This window comes from Antechinus flavipes, chromosome 2 (assembly GCF_016432865.1).
Source record: "Antechinus flavipes isolate AdamAnt ecotype Samford, QLD, Australia chromosome 2, AdamAnt_v2, whole genome shotgun sequence".
NCBI lineage: Eukaryota > Metazoa > Chordata > Mammalia > Dasyuromorphia > Dasyuridae > Antechinus > Antechinus flavipes.
The window spans coordinates 593,453,426-593,465,697 of record NC_067399.1 but is presented as its reverse complement, the minus strand read 5'-3'; the positions used below and the strand labels follow the sequence as shown (position 1 = coordinate 593,465,697).

The 12,272-nt window shown below is 36.3% G+C and overlaps 1 protein-coding gene across 12 annotated transcripts in view; it reads left to right on the top strand.

Annotated features, from left to right (window-relative positions):
* ABLIM1 (actin binding LIM protein 1) overlaps positions 1–12,272 on the top strand; it is a 297,172-nt gene that overhangs the window by 219,990 nt on the left and 64,910 nt on the right. For all 12 annotated transcript variants that reach the window (XM_051981492.1, XM_051981491.1, XM_051981486.1 and 9 more), the window contains exon 7: positions 12,018–12,105. In XM_051981492.1, the coding sequence (XP_051837452.1) occupies positions 12,018–12,105 (88 nt within the window). The remainder of the gene's footprint in view (positions 1–12,017; positions 12,106–12,272) is intronic.

The following is a 12,272-nucleotide window of genomic DNA, read 5'->3' as shown; positions in this document are numbered from 1 at the left end:
GTTCATGAAGGTCTCTCCAAGCCTCTCTGTATTCATCCTGCTGGTCGTTTCTTACAGAACAATAATATTCCATAACATTCATATACCACAATTTACCCAGCCATTCTCCAATTGATGGGCATCCATTCATTTTCCAGTTTCTAGCCACTACAAACAGGGCTGCTACAAACATTTTGGCACATACAGGTCCCTTTCCCTTCTTTAGTATTTCTTTGGGATATAAGCCCAATAGAAACACTGCTGGATCAAAGGATATGCACATTTTGATAATTTTTTGGGCATAATTCCAGATTGCTCTCCAGAATGGTTGGATTCGTTCACAACTCCACCAACAATGCATTAGTGTCCCAGTTTTCCCGCATCCCCTCCAACATTCATCATTATTTTTTCCTGTCATCTTAGCCAATCTGACAGGTGTGTAGTGGTATCTCAGAGTTGTCTTAATTTGCATTTCTCTGATCAATAATGATTTGGAACACTCTTTCATATGAGTGGTAATAGTTTCAATCTCATCCTCTGAAAATTGTCTGTTCATATCCTTTGACCATTTATCAATTGGAGAATGGCTTGATTTCTTATAAATTTGAGTCAGTTCTCTATATATTTTGGAAATGAGGCCTTTATCAGAACCTTTAACTGTGAAAATGTTTTCCCAGTTTGTTGCTTCCCTTCTAATCTTGTTTGCATTAGTTTTATTTGTACAAAGGCTTTTTAATTTGATGTAATCGAAATTTTCTATTCTGTGATCAGTAATGGTCTCTAGTTCATCTTTGGTCACAAATTTCTTTCTCCTCCACAAGTCTGAGAGATAAACTATTCTATGTTCCTCTAATTTATTTATAGTCTCGTTCTTTATGCCTAGGTCATAGACCCATTTTGATCTTATCTTGGTATATGGTGTTAAGTGTGGGTCCATGCCTAATTTCTGCCATACTAATTTCCAATTATCCCAGCAGTTTTTATCAAATATTGAATTCTTTTCCCAGAAGTTAGGGGCTTTGGGTTTGTCAAACACTAGATTGCTATAATTGACTATTCTGTCTTGTGAGCCTAGCCTTTTCCACTGATCCACTAATCTATTTCTTAGCCAATACCAAATGGTTTTGGTGACTGCTGCTTTATAATATAATTTTAGATCAGGTACAGCTAGGCCACCTTCATTTGATTTTTTTTTCATTAGTTCCCTTGAGATTCTCGACTTTTTATTGTTCCATATGAATTTTGTTGTTATTTTTTCTAGATCAATAAAATATTTTCTTGGAAGTCTGATTGGTATAGCACTAAATAAATAGATTAGTTTAGGGAGTATTGTCATCTTTATTATGTTCGCTCGGCCAATCCAAGAGCACTTAATATTTTTCCAATTATTTAAGTCTGACTTTATTTGTGTGGAGACTTTTTTATAATTTTGCTCATATAATTCCTGACTTTCCTTTGGTAGATAGATTCCCAAATATTTTATGGTATCAACAGTTATTCTGAATGGAATTTCTCTTTGTATCTCTTGCTGTTGGGTTTTGTTGGTGATGTATAAAAATGCTGAGGATTTATGGGGATTTATTTTGTAGCCAGCTACTTTGCTAAAATTATGAATTATTTCCAATAGCTTTTTGGTAGAATCTCTGGGGTTCTCTAGGTATACCATCATATCATCTGCAAAGAGTGATAGTTTGGTTTCCTCATTGCCTACTCTAATTCCTTTTATATCTTTCTCGACTCTTATTGCCGAGGCTAGTGTTTCTAATACGATATTAAATAATAATGGTGATAGTGGGCAACCTTGCTTCACTCCAGATCTTACTGGGAAGGGATTCCAGTTTTTCCCCATTGCATATGATGCTTACTGATGGTTTTAAATATATGCTCCTGACTATTTTAAGGAAAAGTCCATTTATTCCTATGCTCTCAAGTGTTTTTATTAGGAATGGATGTTGGATTTTATCAAATGCTTTTTCTGCATCTATTGAGATGATCATGTGGTTTTTGTTTGTTTGGTTATTGATATAGTCAATTATGCTAATAGTTTTCCTAATATTGAACCAGCCCTGCATTCCTGGTATAAATCCTACTTGGTCATAGTGTATTATCCTGGTGACAATTTTCTGTAATCTTTTTGCTAATATTTTATTTAAGATTTTAGCATCAATATTCATTAGGGAGATTGGTCTATAATTTTCTTTCTCTGTTTTCAGCCTACCTGGTTTAGGTATCAGTACCATATCTGTGTCATAAAAGGAGTTTGGTAGGACTCCTTCAATCCCTATTTTTTCAAATAGTTTATATAACATTGGAGTTAATTGTTCTTTAAATGTTTGGTAGAATTCACATGTAAATCCATCTGGTCCTGGGGATTTTTTCTTAGGGAGTTGATTGATAGTTTGTTCTATTTCTTTTTCTGAGATGGGACTGTTTAGGATATTTACTTCTTCCTCTGTTAGTTTGGGCAAGCTGTATTTTTGGAGGTATTTTTCTATTTCATTTAAGTTGTCGAATTTATTGGCATAAAGTTGGGCAAAGTAACTCCTAATTATTGCTCTAATTTCCTCTTCGTTAGTGGTGAGTTCTCCCTTTTCATTTTTAAGACTAACAATTTGATTTTCCTCTTTCCTTTTTTTAATCAGATTTACTAAGGGTTTGTCTATTTTGTTGGTTTTTTCATAGAACCAACTCTTAGTTTTATTAATCAATTCAATAGTTTTTTTACTTTCAATTTTATTGATCTCACCTTTTACTTTTAGAATTTCAAGTTTAGTGTTTGACTGGGGGTTTTTAATTTGTTCCTTTTCTAGCATTTTTAATTGCAAACCCAATTCATTGACCTTCTCTTTCTCTATTTTATACAAATAGGCCTCTAGAGATATGAAATTTCCCCTTATTACCGCTTTGGCTGCATCCCATACATTTTGGTATGATGTCTCATTATTATCGTTTTCTTGGGTGAAGTTATTAATTATGTCTATGATTTGCTGTTTTACCCAATCATTCTTTAGTATGAGATTATTTAGTTTCCAATTATTTTTTGGTCTACTTCCCCCTGCTTTTTTGTTGAATGTAATTTTCATTGCATCGTGGTCTGAAAAGGATGCATTTACTATTTCTGCCTTACTACATTTGAGTTTGAGGTTTTTATGTCCTAATATATGGTCAATTTTTGTATAGGTTCCATGAACTGATGAAAAGAAAGTGTATTCCTTTCTGTCTCCATTACATTTTCTCCAGAGATCTATCATATCTAGCTTTTCTAGTATTCTGTTTACCTCTTTGACTTCTTTCTTATTTATTTTCTGGTTTGATTTATCTAATTCTGAGAGTGCAAGGTTAAGATCTCCCACTATTATAGTTTTACTGTCTATTTCTTCTTGCAGCTCTCTTAGTTTCTCTTTTAAGAATTTAGATGCTACCCCACTTGGTGCATATATGTTTAATATAGATAGTGCTTCATTATCCATGCTACCCTTTAGCAAGATATAGTGTCCTTCCTTATCTCTTTTAATTAGGTCAATTTTTGCTTTAGCTTGATCTGAGATCAGGATGGCTACCCCTGCTTTTTTGACTTCACCTGAAGCATAGTAGATTTTGCTCCAACCTTTTACCTTTAACCTGCATGTATCTCCCCGCTTCAGGTGTGTTTCCTGTAAACAACATATTGTAGGATTCTGGCTTTTAATCCATTCTGCTAACCGCTTTCTCTTTATGGGGGAGTTTACCCCGTTCACGTTTATGGTTAGAATGACCAATTCTGTATTACTTGCCATCTTGTTAACCCCGGTTTATGCTTTCCTCCCTTCTTTCCCCTTTCCCCCCCTTCCAAGTATTAAGCTTGTGAGCACCCCTTGCTTCTCACAGCCCTCCCTTTTTAGTATCCCTCCCCCCTCCTTAGAGTTCCTCCCCCTATCTTACCCCTTTCCCTCCCAGTTCCCGTATTCCCTTCCCCTTAGCTTATTCCTTCCCTTTCCACTTTTCCCTTCTCACTTTTCAATGAGATGGGAGAAGTTTCACCATAGATTGAATATGTCTTAAGATTTTTCACTTAAAGCCAATTCTGAAGGCAGTAAGATACCCACTATATTCATCCCCCTCCATTCTTTCTCTCAGATATAATAGGTTTCCTATGCCTCTTCATGAGATGTACTACCCCCACTTTACCCTTTTTCTGGTACAATGTCCTTTCCACATCAATTTCTAGAACAAGGTATACATGTATTCTTTATACATCTATATAGTCAAAATATAGTTCCCAAGATTAATCTTTACCTTTTTAGATTTCTCTTGAGTTCTATATTTGTAGATCAAACTTTTTGTTAAGTTCTGGTTTTTTCATCAGAAATAGATGAAATTCGCTTACTTCGTTGAATGTCCATCTTCTTCCCTGGAAAAAGATGCTCATTCTCGCTGGGTAAGTTATTTTTGGTTGCATACCAAGTTCCTTAGCCTTTCGGAATATCATATTCCAGGCCCTTCGATCTTTTAATGTGGATGCTGCCAGATCCTGGGTGATCCTTATTGTGGCTCCTTGATACTTGAATTGGGTTTTTCTAGCCGCTTGCAATATTTTTTCTTTCACCTGAGGGTTCTGGCATTTGGCCACTATATTCCTTGGTGTTTTGATTTTAGGATCCCTTTCAGTGGGTGATCGATGAATCCTTTCAATGTTTATTTTTTCCTCTGTTCCTATGACTTCTGGGCAGTTCTCTTTGATAATTTCCTGGAAGACAGTGTCCAGGCTCTTTTTTTCATCATGTTTTTCTGGGAGTCCAATGATTCTCAGATTGTCTCTCCTGGATCTGTTTTCCAGGTCTGTTGTCTTCCCCAGAAGGTATTTCACATTTTTCTCCATTGTTTGATTTTTTTGGATTTGCTTGACTGATTCTTCTTGTCTCCTCGAGTCATTCAATTCCACTTGTTCAATTCTGATTTTCAGTGAAGTATTCTCTTCACTCACTTTTTTAAAATCTTTCTCTAATTGTCCAATTGAGTTCTTTTGTTCTGTGGAATTTTTTTCCATTTCGCCAATTTTGTTTTTTAGAGAGCTGTTTTCTGTTTCCAGTTCACTAATCCTATTTTTCAAGGATTTTACTTCTTTATCCACTCTCTCTTTAACTTTCTCCAGGCTCTTTTGCCAAGCCTCCCTCTCCTTTTCCCAAGCCTCCCTCTCCTTTTGCCAAGCCTCACTCTGCTTTCCCCATTTTTCTTCTAGCTCCCTTGTGAGAGCCTTTTTAATCACTTCTATGAGGTTCATCTGTGCTGAGGAACAGATGATTTCCTCCTTTGGGGAATCACCTGGGGACTGCCTGTTTTTAGTCTCCTCAGGATTTAGAGTCTGCTCTCTATCTGTATAGAAGCTGTCAAGGGTTAAAGTCCTCTTCAGCTTCTTGCTCATTCTGTCTATTAATCAGAGACAAACTACCAAAGAAAAACAGAAAAAACTGGAGTCTTTCTTTGGGGGGGGGCTGGGTGTGTTATCGAGCTTCCTCTACAGACTGCAGGTGGCAGCAGTGAGGCACTAGCAGGACTGTGCTGCGCCTGCGCTCTGAGATCCCAAAGCGTGCTGAGTCACTGAGGGGGGGAAGGGGGGGGGGGCAGGTCCTGAGAGACTCCAGCTGTTTGCGGTTGTATTCTTCAGTCCCGGTGTTTTTAGCTTCTCTGCTGGGCTGTTGACTTGCTGCCGGAGGAAATTATCCAAACCTGTAGCGAAGCTCTCCCCGCAGAGACGGCTGCGATCACTCCCCACCCCCTCTCCAGTCTGCTCCCGTGCTCTCACTGCTGCTGCCCGCCGCCTGCGCCCGATCTAAAACCGCCCCAGCCCTCCAGTAAAGACAGACCTTTCTTGGCGGATCTCAAGGATGGCTTCTCTTGGTAACTATTTGTGGGGTTTTTTCAGTCAAGCATTGATTCAGAGGCTTGTAATGAAGTGGATAGTGAGAGAAAGCGCGGAGCTTATGCAACTGTGAGCCTCCTCTCCGCCATCTTAACCGGAAGTCCCCCCATACTTTTAAACAATATTTTTTGAGGCAATGTGTTTAAGTGACTTGCCTAGAATTAAATAGCTAGTGTTTGAAGTCAAATTTGAACTGAAGCCCTCCTGATTCCAGGGCCAGTGCTTTACCCACTTGTGCCATCTAGCTGTCACCTCTCCCTACCAATTCACCAACTCCTTCCTCCGTCCCCCCAGTACCTTCTTAAATGTTATTGTCATCTCATATAAACTCCTGGGTACTAAGATGAGAGAAGAGAACATGTGGTGGCTCTATTCACACGTGATAAAACTAGGTCAACAAACTGTTCTCTTTCACATCTATTTGTTATTTTAAATGTGTACAGAAACATGTTCTGCTTCCAGGTTGTTTTCAGGATGAGTTCAGTTTGATTTTAGACTAAACTCTTTTTATGCTCATTTCATTTCAACTGTATTTTATATATTATGAGGTAGGAATGGATTTAATCTTCCATAATGTTCCTTGGTAATTACTTTTCTAAAAGAAGTTATATTCTAAAATGAAGGTCACTTTTGGTAATCTTGTCTTACTGCTTGATTAAGAGAATAAAATGCCTGTTGGCTGAGAGAATTCTGAGGTTCTTTTTATCATTGTGGATAGTACTTTGTTTCAGTTTAAATTTTCTAAGAATTTGTGATAGTCAATATTTTTTTCCTTTTCTCTGTTTTCAGAGTAGACAATTTGTTTTAACAGATTGGGTTAGAGCTGCTATAATAACAAGTAGTATCTTCTCATTATTTTCCTTTCTTCCCATTTGGTATTATCTTACTTTTACTCTAACCAGTCCGTGACCTGATTACACAGAGAATTGACTTTCAGTTGACTTGTAACATCTATGAATACTCATTTCCTGTTTATTAAGACAATAGTTTCAGTTTTTGTAATAATGCTAGGTACTCCCAATCTCCGGCATCCTCCAGTTTTCTTCTTGGAAGTAATTTTTCTGATGAACAGATATAAAAATATATGAATAACTTAAAAACCTTTGATCTCAAATATTCGGCCAAATGTCTCAGTAGTTGCTACCATTCTCCTCTATATCCTCCTCTTGATAATAAATATCAAGAGTGCTGAAAAATGGATCAAAAAAGATTTTTATTTAGTTTGAAGAGTCCTGTCAAGTTCTCCAGAAAGTCCCATCTCAAATACCTACTTGCTCTATGGTTTTGGACAAGTTATATAATATCTCCAAATCCCAAGAAACTCTTTACCTAAAAAGGAAAAAGCAGGTGCCACATCTTATTGATACAGGGAGTATCCTCACCAGAAGTTCTTTACATCAGTCAAATCACAAAGGTAATTTTTTAAATGGAAAAAAAAAATCCCTATTTATATAACTGGGGGACAAACTATTTTGGGTCTCATTTTCTTCATGCAAAAAAAAAAATTGAACTAGATGATCTCTGATATCCCTCTCAGCTCCAAAGTTAAAATTCTCTGATCCTAATTATCCTCAGTTCATTCAACCTCAAGGAACTTTGCTACCTACATGTTGGGTATTTATAAGATAAGAAAACCAAAGAATTCCTGCCCTTAGAGACCTTATCTTCTAGTGTAAGGATCTATAATTGTGGAAAGATAAATCATACAAAGTTATACAATGATTTTTTGAGAGAGAAAAAATTATCTGGATGGTAACATGAATTAGGTGAGGAAGAGTCAAAATGGCTGAGTAAAGATTGATGGGAATGTGTGGTGAGAATGAGGATCTTCTTAATGGGCTGTTTGGTCTCTGTGTGAACACTGTAATGTAGGATGAAATCTCTCTTCATGTGATGTTTCTCATTGTCTTTGGATTTTTTTTAAAAAAAGCAATTCTATTTGCTTCTGTGAGGAGAACTTGTGAGACATCTTCTCATTTATCTGTGACTTCTTTATCTTATAGTTGCAATCATAATAAATATGGTAATGTGAAAATGGCTTAATTCCTATAGGAGTGCATCAAAACTATTAGACATAGTTCACACATAAAAGAAACTAATAATGAATTTAATGTTTGTGTCTTTAACCCCCTTGATCTTCTGGCAAAGTCTCATGAGTCTTCCCAGAATGATATGTTTAAATGAGTAAAATAAGCTACATATGATTACAAAAGAAATAAATTATATTGCAATGCAGTTAACTAAATATTTAGGGGAAATTAAGTACCACATCCCAGGCTAAGAATTCATGCTATGGTCCAATCTCCACATGTTACAGGCAAAAAAATGAAACCCAGAGAGATGCATTTGCTAAAGACCCCACAGCTAATTCATAGTATATACTCAGAGCTGGAATTGAAGTCTCCTGACACTCAGTCTTGTGTTCTTTTCATTCATTCTACCCTATGACCATATGTCTTTTCATATGCATATTGAGTCTGACTTTGGAATCCCATTCCCTCCTGCTGCTCTAGATGTGGCTGGCTTTCAGCACAGCATCCTTCTTGGCCTTTCATCTCTTGGATTTGCCCCAACAGCTGCTGGAGAGACAGCAGTAGTTTCCATGGTTACCAACTACCCGAGACTATCAGGAATGGGGATCAGGGAGGAGTTTTAAAAAAAAAAAAAAAAAGGAAAGGAAAGGAAAGAAAGAAGCTGGGAAGAGGAACGATTTGTTCATTTTGCTCTCCCAATTTTTCTTGCCTGAACTGTCCTTTGGGATGAATAAAAGATTGTGAAACTATGTGTGTTTCTTTTCTTTCTTTCTTTTTTTAACATCCCTTATTTCCTTTCTTCTTTCTTTCTTTTTTCTTTCTTTCAATATTAGGTATTAGATAAAATCTAAAACTACACTTTATTTCAGGTTTAATCCTGTAATGTTAACATCCAGCAAGGTAGAACTAATTTGTGGATTTATTATCACTAAGTAAACAGGACTCAATGAGCAGCAATAAATTGCTTAGTTCTCTCTGTGGGCATAGACCTTTTAAAGATTCATTAATGAAACAGATTCTCAACTCTGTGTTTTGGTAAGATGTATAACCTTTCCCAGAATGTGATTTTTTTATTTTCAAGGGATCTGTTAAACCATTTCAAGAGGAAAGATCCTTGATTTTGAAGATTATAAGATCTAGGTTCAAGCATACTAGCTACTGAGAGCCAATTGGTCTGTTTTCAGTGTAAATATTTAGACCTCAGAAATTAGCAAATGCTTCCAATGAGAACTCAGTATTTTGTTTTATTTTGTCCCTAGACCAAAAAGTGATGAAGAAAATATTAATGCATATTAATCTTAAAAGTGATTCTGCTAATATTTACAAGAATACCTTGGTCTTGGTTCCAATTCTTATCATTTTGTGACTGAACAAATCCATAATTTATTTGACCTTTGGTTTCCCTATCTATGAAACAGAAATAGTTGGATTTCTTCACAAGATGGCTGTGAAGAAAATGTTTGGTAAAGTTTAGAGACTTTTATTGTAAATAAGAGCTTTTTCTTTTACATAATATTATCTTTCCAATCTTGTGCTCTTCATAATAATGCCTCCTAGTCCTATAATTTGCTCACTCCCTATCTGCCCCTTACCAACTGAGCAAGTGGATTTATCTTCTATATGTCTGATACTCTGATCATCTCTAGTCCTGATTTAGAGCAGTTAGATTTTGGGGGTTTCTTTAATTCTCCTTACCACCAAAAGCTTCTTATTTTTATAACTCTTTTCTTTTTATTGCTAATATCACAAATGCTCTATCACAAATATGATTTTGATGTTGAAAATGACTGTGAAAAGTCAAAGTCTCTTTATGGTCACTCAGATTAGAATTCTCGTTTACTTACCCCAGCACTATCATAAGAAAAAAAGAAAAAAAAAACACAACCAAACAATTTACATTCTTTGATCCTATGGGGTTAAGTAACACAAGTGATTTTGACTCAAATGAGGAAGCTGATATTAGAACTTTGATGACTTGTCCAAGGTCACACACCTAGAATGTGAGCGAGAGAAGCTTCAAACCCACTCTCCATGTTGTTCTGTCTAATTGAACAGCCTGTGACTGAAAAAAAATGCCAAAATTAATTATTGTCACATGGATTTCATCATAATACATGTATTTGCCTTTGGACAAATTCTGCTTTTTTTTCAGCCACAATAGAAGCGCCATATTCAAAGCAGAATAGCTTTATTTTTCATTTGACTTCCACTTACCATTTTAGTGAAAATAAAAGATAGTCCTGAATATGAGATCTACCTGTTTATAGGTACCATCTTTGGAACTCATTGTATCAGTGATGACAAGATGGAACATCAACAATGAGATGTTTCAGACCATTTCCAATGGTCTCGTGATGGAGAGAGCCATCTGCATCCAGAGAGAGGGCTCGGGGGGACTGAGTGTGCATCACAACATAGTATTTTCATCTTTTTGTGGGTGTTTGCTTGCTTTTTGTTTTCTTTCTCATTTTTTTTCCTTTTTGATCTGATTTTTCTTGTGCAGCAAAATAATTGTGGAAATATGCATAAAAGAATTGTACATGTTTAACATATGTTGGATTACTTGCTCTCTAGGGGAAGAAGTGAGGGGAAAGGAGGTAAAAAATTTATAACACAAGATTTTACAAGAGTGAATGTTGAAAATTATCTATGCATGTGTTTTGAAAATAAAAAGCTTTAATAATAAAAAAAATTTCAGGAAAAAAAAATCCTACCTTTGCTACTTTGCTATATATGTGACTCTGTTCAAGTCACCCAATTCTTTGTGCCTCATTTTCTTCTTCCATAAAATACAGGTTCTGGACTAAATGGCTTCTGAAGTCCCATCCAATTCAAAGATTATGAAATTTAACTCCAGCTTTTATTTGTGTCAAGATTTTAGGGTATCTTTCTCCCATTGGCTGTATAGCTAATCTCTACCCCACATTCAAATTAGATTGTTAAATTGCTTTTATAATTTCCACTGAGGGGCTTTAGTGTCCTAGCCTCTCTTCTCCTGCTGAGATTTCATGCAGAGCCCAACATAGTCAGTGACCACATCTAATTCTATCTCTCTATGGTACCTTACACATGCTTAATGCCCAGCACTTACCACTGATAATTCTCTGGTTACATTGATAAAAGAATTTGGTCCCAAAGGATCTTTATCCCTACCAGATAATTATTCAGTGGTAAAGGGTTTGGGTTTTTGTTTTTAGTTGTTATTTGATTATTTGGATTTTTGTTTTGAGGTTTTTTTTTTTTTTTTTTTGCTTGTCAGGGAGAAAAGATTTTTTTTCCCTTTTATTTTTGTCATACAGACATAATGTGACTTGGCACCTGCCTAGAGAATTGGTCTCATGTCCAGTGGCACCTGCTGTGATGGCATCTGTTATCTCAGGAATTGTGACATACCTATGAATAATGTAGGGCCGCCTAAGCAAAATCTTTTCCTTTAGAAAAATCCCACTTTAAGAAGACATTGTTATTGTAGCAGCACAGGAAATTTGGTTGCCTGAGATAAAAGCAGCTTCAGAAATCTATCATGTTCATCTGTCTTCTTGATGCTAGTTAGCTAGATCTAATTAGCTCCAGATTACTCAGCAGGGAGAGCAGATTAAAATCTGTTAAAAGCACTAGATTTGGGAAAAGAGCACATTAGAACCTATTTTTAAAAGAAGGGGAAAATAGAAAATATTTTTTCCAGGTCAGCATAAATCAACAGTAGTCTAAGGAAAATGAAATTCTTCCTCTTAATTGTTTTTGGAGGTGAGGTTTATGGGAGATGTGTGAATTATTTCAATCCAGCTCTTTATGTATCATGATAAAATTGGTGCAAGGAAATCCAGGTTCAAAGAAGGAACTGAAGCCAAGTAAAGCTGAGGGATGGCACCTTCATTCATTTATGATAAGCATCGTGGTTGCAGGAGCCAAACTCTGTCCTGGCTTTGGGGCTTTAACCTCCAGGAATCTTAGAGTAAAAAATTTGACATGAAATTAGCATTATTTCTGATCATTCTCCAACTCCTACCTTCCCTAAGCCTGCCAAATGCCTAACTCCAGAAACGGACAAGGCAAGAATAGTGAAAGAATAGAGTAACAGAGTTCTCTCTCCTTTTTCCTTGTAGGCCGGTGATAAACACTACCATCCAAGCTGTGCGCGATGCAGCAGGTGCAACCAAATGTTCACAGAAGGAGAGGAAATGTATCTTCAAGGTAAGTTGACTCAGCAACAAACCACCTTCTCTATTCCTGAAAGAAAAAGAAGTCTGATGCTTGGAGTAATGTTTGGTGGGGCTTTTCTCACTTAATTATCTTGACACACTTTTCACACTGCCCCTACCTTCTCCTAATCCCCCTCTCCAAATAGAACTTTCTCCTAA